The following is a 12,396-nucleotide window of genomic DNA, read 5'->3' on the forward strand; positions in this document are numbered from 1 at the left end:
GGCTTATTTTCAGCCACCGCTATCTTAATTTAGGTTAATTAAATATTATAGTTTCAGATTGGTTTCAATTTGATTTAAAGCCTGACCAGAAATATATAATCATAGCTAATAAATAAAAAACATAAGTCCCCGTATCAATTTTTCACAGATACACACACGCAGTTAGCATAAAGATGGAATGAGGGCTACCGCGTTTAATTTCACCGCTAGGGGCGGTAGTGTGGATGGAGGTCTTTCAAAATGTCAAACGCATTGAAGTTTTGGGGGTTTCAAGCATTTTTATCGGGAATTTTCACTCCTTGTTCTTTTTTTTTTACTAGCCTATTATGGTGTCCCACTGCTGGGCAAAGGCCTCTCCCCTTGTCTTCCACGACTCCCGATATGGTGCCTCCTCCGGCTAGTCGTTGAGAAAGGTGTCTAGGTCGTCCCGCCTTCATCTTCGTCTGGGCCTGCCGCGTCCGCGCCCCTCTTCTGGCATTCACTTGGTAGCTACGCTAGCCCTTATTCATAACTGTGGTAAATCTTTGTCCATCTTTGATTAATAAACAATAGATACTCGTATAGCTCAATAAATGTTAGTGGTTAAAAAAAGGGCAAACTAATATATATGCAAAAATTAAACAGGTTGAAAAAAAAATGACACATTTAGACGTTAAAATACCTTTGTGTATATTAGAACGTATTTATTTTATAAAAATAAGCATAGAAGAATTTTGAGATCTGTTTTTCTGGACCTACATCTACAGTGGCGCCAACTGGTGAACATAAAAACGGTAGCCCTCATTGAACAAAAAATCATAACAAAGAGCATTATTGATGAGGTAGGGTTGTACTGTACGAGTGTACGGTAGGTAATCCTTATTTGGTGTTTTTCGTTGCGGATCTATTAAGTCCTGCTCGCGTAGCAACCACACCGCCGACCACTAGCAGCACGCAGCTTACACTCACTAGGATCGGAACTAAAATATCCACCAGTCGAAGTGGGAGCAGCAACTTTTCTTTTACCTCATCCACGAATTCTTCTGGCAATTCTATACCCTAAAATAATACATAGCATTAGATCGGGGTACAGTTATACTGTAGGTACTACGAGTAGGTATTCTAGTGTACTGAAGATACAGTTACTCTAACTGAAGTGTATTTACGATAAAATGTTAATATGTTTATGATCGCAATGAGGATGGGATTTGAAATTACCGTTAGCAAGTACATTAGGGGTCATCGATAAATTACATAACACGAATTTCATGATTTTTTTACCCCTGCCCCCCTCCTTTTGTCACTCCTGGTCACATTTGGCAACCCCCCTCCCCCCTGGTGTGACGTGACATATTGGCTATTTTGTTTTTAACGAAATGAGCACCTCGCATGAAGTATTATTATTTGAATAAAAAATATTTTTATTATTAGAAATTTTCTGACACGAAACAGATTAGGAACCATTTAGGAACAAAATATCATGACTAAAAACGATATATCGTTGCAACAATTAGCCTATTTAGTTGTACCGCGAATACAAAAAAATCTAAACAATTTTCGGCTACAAGTGAATTTAAAGTGACGTCTCAATGTTTGTGACTGCCCCCTCCCCCATGTCACAAAATGTCACATTTTCTGGACCCCCTTCCTTCCCCTAAACGTGTGACATAATTAATGGATGATCCCTTAGGTAATTAGTAAGTCAATGATATCTTGAGAAATGTCAATGTAGGTTCTTCTCAAATTAAAATCATTCATTCAATCATCAGGCGAATAATCATTTGTGAAGATGCAGACTATACTATATACACGAGCTTCTGTTTTTAAGAAATTCAGAGGGTGAGAGTGAGTGATATACCATCACGCTCCGCGATTGTTATGCCATTTAGAGTCCTAGCTAATTTGGCTGTTCAATACTTGCGCTATGGAATGCTATAATACCTATATAACCCTAGGGCTAGCCCCTGCTATAGCTATAGCTAGAGCTAGAACCCTAACCTAAATGGCTTAACAATCACGGAGCGTGACTGTACTTTAATATTGTATATCCTTGTATGTAATCATATTAATAAAAAAACGATAATTTACCTGCTCCAGCCAAAAGAGTGGTAGTAAAACATTTGGCAAGTTGTTAGTTGCGCTTATCTGTGGTATAGGCCGCAAGAACATATTAAATTGTACTCTCGCTGCTCCTCTAATTACAACACCAGTGTTCTGAAATAAATAAATAAGTATGTTACCGTAATAACGGGTTATAAGTGAAAACTAGAATTTCGAAGCGCTCAGTGCCAGGGAGAAAACTAGTTTTAACTAATTATTCAACATAAATTATAGTTAAAACTAGCTGTGACTAGAAAATACGCGTTTACTTATTTTGCTTATTGTATTGTATTGTATTTATTTATTCATGAACAATATAATTGTATTTGAATATAACTACATGCTAAGTTCCTTAAATCTAGGTCCTTAAATCTAAGAATTATACAATCTAACATGCAGAACAATATCAGACGTATTTACCTAAATTTATCTAAATTAATTACTACCAACATTACGTAGACAAATCACTAAAGTAGGTCGTGAACTCCTCTATAGAATAGAAGCACTCTTTCAGCAGCAGTGTTTTTAATTTGTTTTTAAAGATGACAAGGCTATCGATGTTCCTCCACTCACTGGGAAGCTTGTTGTAGAGCTGCACACTGAAATTCTGCGCAATGAGTGACTATATTAAGTTTAGGTTGCAGTTTACAGTGTAGGTATTTCCTTCTAGTACTTACACGTATCTCCCTCTCTTCATTAGTCTCGTACTCCTTTAGACTTTTGACCAGGTCAGTGAGGAGTAGAAGGATGTACAGACACGGGACAGTTAGTAATTTAAGGTTTATGAAGTATTCCTTGCAGGACTCAGTTTGTGGAATACGCACTATAGTCCTCATGGCTCGCTTTTGGATAACAAAGGCTTTATTCATATTATACTCATAGCTGTTCCCCCAGCACTTGACACTATAACGAAGTTTTGATTCCACCAGTGCATGATATATCATCTTGAGGTATCTTTGCTCCACTATGTTCCGTAAACTTCGCAAGATATAGCAAGCCGAGCTAATGGAGTTGACTATGCTTACCAGTTCGTTTTTCCACGTGAGTAAATCGTCTATGTAAGTACCGAGAAACTTTACACTGCTTACGTTTTCTATCTTATCGCCACAGAACGACAAATTCAAATGGTCCCTTTGCCTGACTGTAGACCTCAAGAGCATTGCGCAAGTTTTACTGGGGTTCACCTTTAGGTAGTTACAGCTGAACCACCAGTCAAATAGTTCCAACACTCGATTGGCCTTTCTGTTCAGTCTCAAGTGAACTAGCACTTACAATTGCATTAGTATCATCTGCAAAAACTATTGAGCTGATATCCGGAATTTCTTTGTGACTTATCTTATTATATAATTTATCATCTAAAATCATGATGATCCAGAAATGAAAAACTGTCTGTGTGAGTCATCAATTGGTAAGTAGGGGAGAAGGGGGGCAGCTTTCACTGGAGGCAGCTTAGAACAAATGCATTTAAAAATGTATTTTTGATACGATAATGATCCAAATCCATATTTTGGGCTTGCAACATCGACCCAGACAACTGTCACCTGACAGATTTGATGTATGAATGAACCAGTAGCTTAGTTTGTTTCCGATGCTACCCTTCAGCGGTATTTGTGCAGATTTGTAAGGTTTCTCAGGCTGTATTTGAAGAAAGTTGTAAGTGAAACTGTAGTACAAGATAATTATTCAGTAACTTCCGACTTTATAACATTATGACATCTACACCAAACATACCAGAAAAATATTAAAACCCCAGATATTACTTTAGAAATTACATAAACGCGCAATAAGAGAGGTATGGGTACTGTGAATGTCATCTCCCTTTGTGTGGTAGGGCACAGCACAGCGGATGTCATTCTAGATCTAGAGCAGGGCCCAACTGGGGAAGTAAGCAGAAAACCTTAATCCACCTTACAGAAAACCGCAGCCAAATAACACTAGATCCTATTCAGTGTTGTGTTCCTGCTCGTGAGTAAGGATGCCAGAGCTCAACGAGAGTGCGGAGAGTTAGGGTCTGCAACGCGCACGTAACACCTCTGGAGTTGCAGGCGTCCATAGGCTACAGAGACTGCTTACCATCAGGCGGGCCGTATGCGTGTTTGCCACCGACATAGTATAAAAAGAATCTGCTTCGGTTTAAAATTCTTGATTTGTACGAGTACATACCTACTTCATTTAGTACATGTATTCGTCACACAAAACTACATGATAAAAAACCGGCCAAGTGCGAGTCGGACTCGCGCACGAAGGGTTTCGTAGCATTACGCAGAAAACGGCAAAAAATCAAGTTTGTCGTATGGGAGCCCAACTTAAATACTTATTTTATTCTGTTGTTAGTATTTGTTGTTATAGCGGCAATAGAAATACATCATCTGTGAAAATTTGGTCGTCTGGTGACAGACGGACAGAAAGACAGAAAGATAGACAGACAGACAGCGGAGTCTTAGTAATAGGGTCCCATTTTTACCCTTTGGGTACGGAACCCTAAAAAAACACAGGACTTACGAGGATATTGGAAATTTCATAGTTCACTGCTGATTGCCGTTGATCAGTCCATCAATTTTATTGTACATAGTTTGGTGCATGTGGCCCTTAGTTAGTTATTGTATTAGAGTACTACTTACAGGCTCTAAGTCCATCCATATTCTATGTATTTCTTCGTCGGGTGTAATGCCAATTACACCGTTTCGATATATCGGATCAGCAAATAAGAAGTGCGGATTGGTTAATACCAAGAACCCACCTGAAATATAATGATTTTTGTCAATCAGCAATACTCTAAAAGAACAGTCCCTCTAGGGTATCTATCTAAAGTGGCAATGGTCCACATCATAGAAATATAATATATACACGCACGCATAATATATTCCCGCATAAAGTTTAAACGCTTATTATCTAGTTAAATCTAGTTTTACTAAATGCTTTGGTTTCCGAATTTTTAAGTATTTAGTTAGGACTATTTGGAGCAGTAAAAAATTTGTATGGAATTTGTTTTTCGCTCCAAACTCATATAATAACCAAAAATCGAAAAAAGTTAAAGTAAGAAACATAAGTAACACATGGTTAATGTTCATCAAATTGTGTAAATATACTAATAGACAGAGGAAAATGAGGACTACCCTCATATGGAGAAGCAGTCGTCCCCTATCCTCTTAAATGAATTAAGCAAAATTTTCAAACCTGTCGGATTTCATTGTTCAAATTACAAAATGGTTTCGGTACTCCATTCTTAACTCTAATGGGGCCCACAGACTATCAGTCCGCCGGACGATATCGGCCTGTCAGTTGTTCGGAACTGTAAAATTTTTGTTCTAACTGACAGGTCGGTATCGTCCGGCAGACTGATAGTCAGTGGGCCCCTTAAAAAAAAGCACTGTCTTTATTTGCTAATTTGACTTTTTAAAATAATACTATGCAGAATATGACTTTTCACATCACCAATTCGAAAAAGGGGTTTTTCTTCCCTGCTAGGAGGGATCAAAGTGGCACTTTTCTTCCCTGCTAGGTGGGATCAAAGTGACACTTTTCTGTTCTAGGACATAATTTTAACATTTTTTTGCACATTATTTTTTTAGTTTAAATAATATTTTCAAACATCATAATTACCTCATAGGTGATGTGAAAAGTTGTATGTGTCACATGGTAGCAAAATTATTTCCATCTTGGGCGTAACACACTTGAATCCCTCACTACGCTTAGGATTCTACTTTAGAATCCCTCGTTACTCTCGGAATTCTATTATAGAATCCTTCGCTTCGTTTAGGATTCAATGTACGCCCTCGCCGTAAATATGTCATTTTGCTCCCTTGTAACACAATCTACTATTTCACATCACCTATTCGAAAAGGGAACTTTTCTTCCCTGCTAGGAGGGATCAAAGTGGCACTTTTCTGTTCAAGGACATTTTGTTGCCAGTATGAAATATTGACACAAAGACATATGAAATTAGTATGCAGATAATCGATTACAATTTCTTTATAATCGATTACGTGCGTACAATTTTTCTAACTTAAATAATACATATATTGTTGTAATTGTAAACAAAAAATGTAATTATGTAATTAACGTATTTTAAATTAATTAATATCATATTTAAATTAGGTAAATTAATTAATTAGCGTAATATTTACAAAGAAACGTAAAAAAACTTTAGTTTAATAATTTAATTTTCATTTTGACATTTTAGGTCTCCTTAAACGCAGCCATACTTGTCTATGCAATTTAAAAAGTTTATATTTAAAAAAAATTGTACAAATATTTCACAAAGCATTATGCGGTTCTGTATTCTGTATAAATTTGTAAATACTTAGTTTAAATCAATAATAATAGGCCTTTTCATCTGTGTCAGATGTTTTAAGCAGCATCCCGGTAACGACACTAATAATAATAAATATAAGTGATATCAGTCTTCATAGTGTTCTTCCGAAGATTTGGTTCAAAGGGGTAAGAGCTAATTTGTTATCAGAAAAATCTACAAAAATAATGTACTTGATTTTCATTGTATCATTTTAGTTGTTTGCTGCTGTTTTTGAAAAGATATTAGGTACATAATTATGAGCTGTAGGTACTTTTAATTTGTCACTACAGTCACGTCTGAAAATATCGATACGGACAAAGTGCCAGAAGTATGTACCTATACTAAGGTCGTGTACACATATTTTTGGCACTTTGTCCGTATCGATCTTTGCTTAAAATAATAATGTTTTGAAACCTAATGTTAGTATGTAATTTCCTCTTAGGTGATGTGAAAAGCAGTATGTGTCACATGGTAGCAAAAATATTTTCACCTTGGGCGTTAACACTTGAATCCCTCACTACGCTCAGGATTCTATGTTAGAATCCCTCGCTACGCTCAGGATTCTATTATAGAATCCTTCGCTTCGTTTAGGATTCAATTGTACGCCCTCGCCGTAAATATGTCATTTTGCTCCCTTGTGACACGATCTACTATTTTAGGTGTAAACGCAGTCGTAAGTTGCTTACATAAATTTTACGTTAGAAACTTACAAGTCCTAATCCGGCCTGAGTAGGGTAGGACAACCTACTATAATGCACAGTTGCCATCAGATATATCTAAGCGGCCGAGGTACTAACAAATATCTGAACACGCACTCATAGAGCCCTGACAATAGAGGCCTTTTCTGATATTTGTGATCTCCTTGGCCGCTCCGATATATCTGATGGCGATTGTACCTACCTAGTACAGTTGCCATCAGATATATAGGAGCGGCCGGGGTGCTCAAAAATATCTGAACAAGCACTCGTCTAGCGCCTTGACAATAGCGGCGTGTTCAGATATTTGTGAGCACCCCGGCCGCTCCGATATTGTAAAGTATTGGTATTTGTAGATATTTATATAAGGGCCTAATCAAAAGTAGTTTAAGGTTACGTAGCCAAATCATGTCAATGTCTTTTTCAAACGCACGTACTTGTTCGTAAACGTTGTCCTCATAGCGCGCTATCGTAATATTTATAAAACTCGATGGGTAGGGTGACAGATGTCATCTCCATAGAATTTTTAACCTAGAAACGCCATCGCAAAATAGTAATTATTGAGATGACATCTGTCAGCGTACCCATCGAGTTTGAAAAATACTTAAAATAGGCTAGAATAATAAAAATAATAATAAGTACTTAATAAAGTATAAGCCACAAGTCAATGACCTGTATTAGGTTTTAATTCCTTAAGACACCTTCCCTATATTTAGGTTCAACAGTTTCAAATTAACAAAGTTTTATGTATATTGCCTTAAATAATGCTAAAAACCTAAATAGGTAACTAAAGCGAGTATGCATTACGTCTGAAAACCTATTTGTAAAACCAAATTAAAATGCCTAACACGGTTTCAATATACCTAATGTAACTTTTGTAGACACAATTTCAATGATTAATTACATTCCTTCATTAATTATTTGAGATTTTAGTCATAGATATTTAACATGCTGTCAAAAACAAATGGTATCACATCTAAATATAGTACCTACAAAAGTACCGTTCGATCACGTTTATCGCCTACTGCTGCTGCTATGAGAATAGACTTAATCTTGATTGATTATAGGGTTGGCCGAAATCATTTACAATAGCTACAAGTAAGCTTGTACTATACAAGTGTGAGATTACAGTTAGAGGTAAACCGGTAGGTATGTGTCCACTATTTTAACTTTCTGATGGTCCGGACTACTTATACATGTTAGCGGCGTTCAATAAGGTTAAACGTTCAAGAACACCATGTAAACAAGTGAAAAGAGTGGTTTAGTTTTAAATAAAGTAATGTAGTGAAGATGGTGTCGTGTAGTGTGCCGGATTGTAGTATCTCAGGGTGAAATAACCCAGGCAAACATTCATTTCACAGGTAATTATGATATTCCGAGCGAAGTTTTCTTAACGATATTTTGTCAAATGAACAGCTTAAAAAGTGTAAAAAGCCGGTTTATACAATTAATTATAAGTTTTTCTTCAGTTGTGTGCTAATATTTCATCATATTAGTCAATAATTTGGAATATTTTGTGTAAAAATTTAAACTGTTACTATACGCTAGGGCTTGACAAAATGTTCATATGACTGTATTGATAACTTGTCGGTAAATAGGTACAATATATATTTAACTATTTTTTCACATCATTAAGATATTAGCCTTTATGTTCTGTGTGTTTATGTAATGTACATTCTCGTGTTTTGTTTTTTTTTTGTTTTTTTTTTAATCGTTACATAATGTAACTCAATGGATGACTGTTATTGGCCTTGTTTTATGTAAACATAATTATGTCTTAGTTATATTTACGGCTGTTGTTATCCTTAATACCAATTGTAGTGTATTGACGCTTCGAACGCTTACGTCATGGTGACGTCACTGACAGTTAGGGTCAGTCGATATTATGCCGTGAGCAGAGCCGGACGTACCGCGTGATGTTTGTGTTGGCGAATCGTTGGAAATACATTACATCGTATGATATACTGAGGTAAATACAGTACATTACATGTGGCGACGAGGAAAACAAGAAAAGAGGAAAGGGAAGACAGGTCAGTCGATCTCGATTAATTATCAAGTTTTGTCAGTGTGCAATAAATTGGTTTAAAATCGAATCCACTGTCTCAAACAAGTGATAAGTGAGAGTACGCACTGGTGGTACACCTTTCACACTCACTTCTAAAAAACAAAGAAAACAATATTTCCATTCGGTAACGCCATCTAGCAATATGATCTTTGAAGCGTTGAACGTTACAATTATAATTGTAGGCTTTAAAGTTGGATGTGCGGCTAACAACAATTAGATCTACCTACAAATAAAAAAATCATCTCGGAGGCAGCCAGTGTTAATAGCACTGTTTAAGAGCCCGGTTACGATTTTAGTCGCAAAAATGTAAAGTTGATAGATTTCTTCAGTGAAATTGTACACCTTTTGTTACCTAATTGAAATAACAAGTACTGGTTTCTATTAGCACGACTTCTTATCTCTAGGTTTATCAGATCATTTTTTTGAAAAAAGGCTTACTAAATTAGTAATGAATTTTTTTCTGATGGACGTTTAGGTAAACGCGTGTAAAGTACTGACTTTGATGCTCTTATTTGTAAATTTCGTAAAGTTTGGACTGTTAAAAATGGTAAATTTGTATTACACATATTCTGTACTCTAGGTTTATCAGATTACATTGTTGTTATATGACTTAAAGTTCGAGGAAATGAAAGTTAAACGAATTCAATTTTCTCCAGAAATGACCTCAAAACAAGTGACAATTTCTCCGAAAATCTACTTATTTTCGACGTAGATTGCATACTCAAATAATCTGCAATGTTTACTTAAACTGTTGCTGTACTTCATTTTATTTAAATTGCAACTTTTATTTTCTGACGATTTTTTAAAAACTTCCCCTTTTACTGGTATAACATCGGTGACACGCGCCCGCGGCCTCAGTCCCGCGCGGGAGCTGGTAGAGGCAGGACGTTTGTTAATCGGCTCCGCACGTTGCATCGACGACGACGAAGTTATTTATCATTGTGTGCGTCGCTCGCCGTGTAAAAAGTTATATTTGTTTGCGTGTTTGGCTGTACTGTGTGCGTGTAAACTGCGACCAGAAACTTTAATCCTTGGGTTGTAAGTACTTGTTTATTAACCGCCTTCGAAAAAAAAGGAGGTTCTCAGTTTGACCCGTATGTTTGTATGTATATGTATGTATGTATGTTTGTTCGCGATTATCTCGCATTTGGCTGAACCGATTTTGATGCGGTTTTTAGAAAAGTGTTTGTTACATTCTGGAGAAGGTTTTAGTATACATAGAGCTGGGCTGATGCTGAACCCTGGCTGTACCTAGTGGAACGCAGGTTTAGTGCAACATAGGCACACGCTGTTTTGGTCTGTCTTGATGAGCAATTAGGAGAGCATTACCCAAGATGGAGCTGATGCTGAACCCTGGCTGTACCTAGTGGAAATCAGGTTTCGTGCAACATAGGCACACGCTGTTTTGGTCTTCCGACACGTCTTGATGAGCACTTGGGAGAGCAGTACCCAAGATAGAGCTGATGCTGAACCCTGGCTGTACCTAATGGAACGCAGGTTTGGTGCAACATAGGCACACGCTGTTTTGGTCTTCCGACACGTCTTGATGAGCAATTAGGAGAGCAGTACCCAAGATGGAGCTGATGCTGAACCCTGGCTGTACCTAGTGGAACGCAGGTTTGGTGCAACATAGGCACACGCTGTTTTGGTCTTCCGACACGTCTTGACGAGCAATTAGGAGAGCAGTACCCAAGATGGAGCTGATGCTGAAACCTGGCTGTACCTAGTGGAAATCAGGTTTCGTGCAACATAGGCACACGCTGTTTTGGTTATTCGACACGTCTTGATGAGCAATTAGGAGAGCAGTACCCAAGATGGAGCTGATGCTGAACCCTGGCTGTACCTAGTGGCTAGTGGAACTCAGGTTTCGTGCAACATAGGCACACGCTGTTTTGGTCTTCCGACACGTCTTGATGAGCAATTAGGAGAGCATTACCCAAGATGGAGCTGATGCTGAACCCTGGCTGTACCTAGTGGAAATCAGGTTTCGTGCAACATAGGCACACGCTGTTTTGGTCTTCCGACACGTCTTAATGAGCACTTGGGAGAGCAGTACCCAAGATAGAGCTGATGCTGAACCCTGGCTGTACCTAGTGGAACTCAGGTTTGGTGCAATATAGGCACACGCTGTTTTGGTCTTCTGACACGTCTTGATGAGCAAATGGGAGAGCAGTACCCAAGATAGAGCTGATGATGAACCCTGGCTGTACTTAGTGGAACTCAGGTTCATTTATTGTTATCAGAACTTCCACCCCCTTTTAACCCCCAGTACCTACTGCATGTTAAACGTGTGGTAGCTCTGGTCAGGTGCCTGCTTCATCTGGCAGCCCTCCAGGTGTTCCAGGTCTTAAAGAACTTAACCTGCCTACAGCATACTCTACCAACTTCAGATTAAAAGAGTTTTACCCCTGATCCGATGCGTCCAGCAGCACTCCAGGTGTTAATTTCCAGGTGGTAATAATTCCAGGTTTTGAGCTGTCTCCGTCATACACTACCCACAACACGTTGAGCGAGTGTTACCCACCCTTTGCCCTTGACCCTTTGCACTCAGCAGCACTCCAGGTGTTTCAGATCTGGAGCTTTCCCCATCATACACTACCAGCGGCACGTTGAGCGAGTGTTACCCGTTACCCCTGACCCTTTGTACCCAGCAGCACTCCAGGTGTTCCAGGTCTGGAGCTTTCCCTATCATACACTACCAGCAGCACGTTGAGCGAGTGTTACCCCTGACTCTTTGCACCCAGAAGCATTCCAGGTGTTCCAGGTCTTGAGCTGTATCCATCGTACACTACACACTACCAGCGGCATGTTGAGCGAGTGTTACCCCTAACCCTTTGCACCCAGCAGCACTTCAGGTGTTCCAGGTCTTGAGTTATCCCCATCAAACTCTACCAGCGGCACGTTGAGCGAGTGTTACCCCTGACCCTTTGCACCTAGAAGCACTCCAGGTGTTCCAGGTCTTGAGCAGTATTCATCGTACAACCAACAACACGTTGAGCGAGTGTTAGAAGAGTGGAGAAGAGAAGAGGATGACTGGAATAAAAATTATCATACACCCTTCCCAACGATTAAGACTATCTCCATAATATCAAATTCCATCCAAATCGGTTTTATTGGATCCCATACAAATTTCCATTACCCCCCCCCCCCCCCCCGTTTCTGGGGTAAAACCTATCCTATGTCCTTCCCCAGGACTCAAACTATGTCCATACCTCATTTCATCTTAATCGGTTCAGCGTTTATTGATTCCCCATACAAATTTC

The 12,396-nt window shown here is 38.6% G+C and overlaps 1 protein-coding gene across 1 annotated transcript in view; it reads right to left on the minus strand.

The window, feature by feature from the left end:
- Positions 1 to 597: 597 nt before the first annotated feature.
- The window catches only part of LOC134754486 (sensory neuron membrane protein 2), a 67,137-nt gene continuing 55,338 nt past the window's right edge, over positions 598 to 12,396 (minus strand). Inside the window, exons 7-9 of the mRNA XM_063690820.1 lie at positions 4,701 to 4,819; positions 2,068 to 2,193; positions 598 to 1,038 (exon numbers count right to left, since the gene is read on the minus strand). Coding sequence (XP_063546890.1) covers positions 859 to 1,038; positions 2,068 to 2,193; positions 4,701 to 4,819 — 425 coding nt within the window. The 3' untranslated portion in view covers positions 598 to 858. The remainder of the gene's footprint in view (positions 1,039 to 2,067; positions 2,194 to 4,700; positions 4,820 to 12,396) is intronic.

Source organism: Cydia strobilella, chromosome Z, assembly GCF_947568885.1.
Source record: "Cydia strobilella chromosome Z, ilCydStro3.1, whole genome shotgun sequence".
Classification (NCBI taxonomy): Eukaryota; Metazoa; Arthropoda; class Insecta; order Lepidoptera; family Tortricidae; genus Cydia; species Cydia strobilella.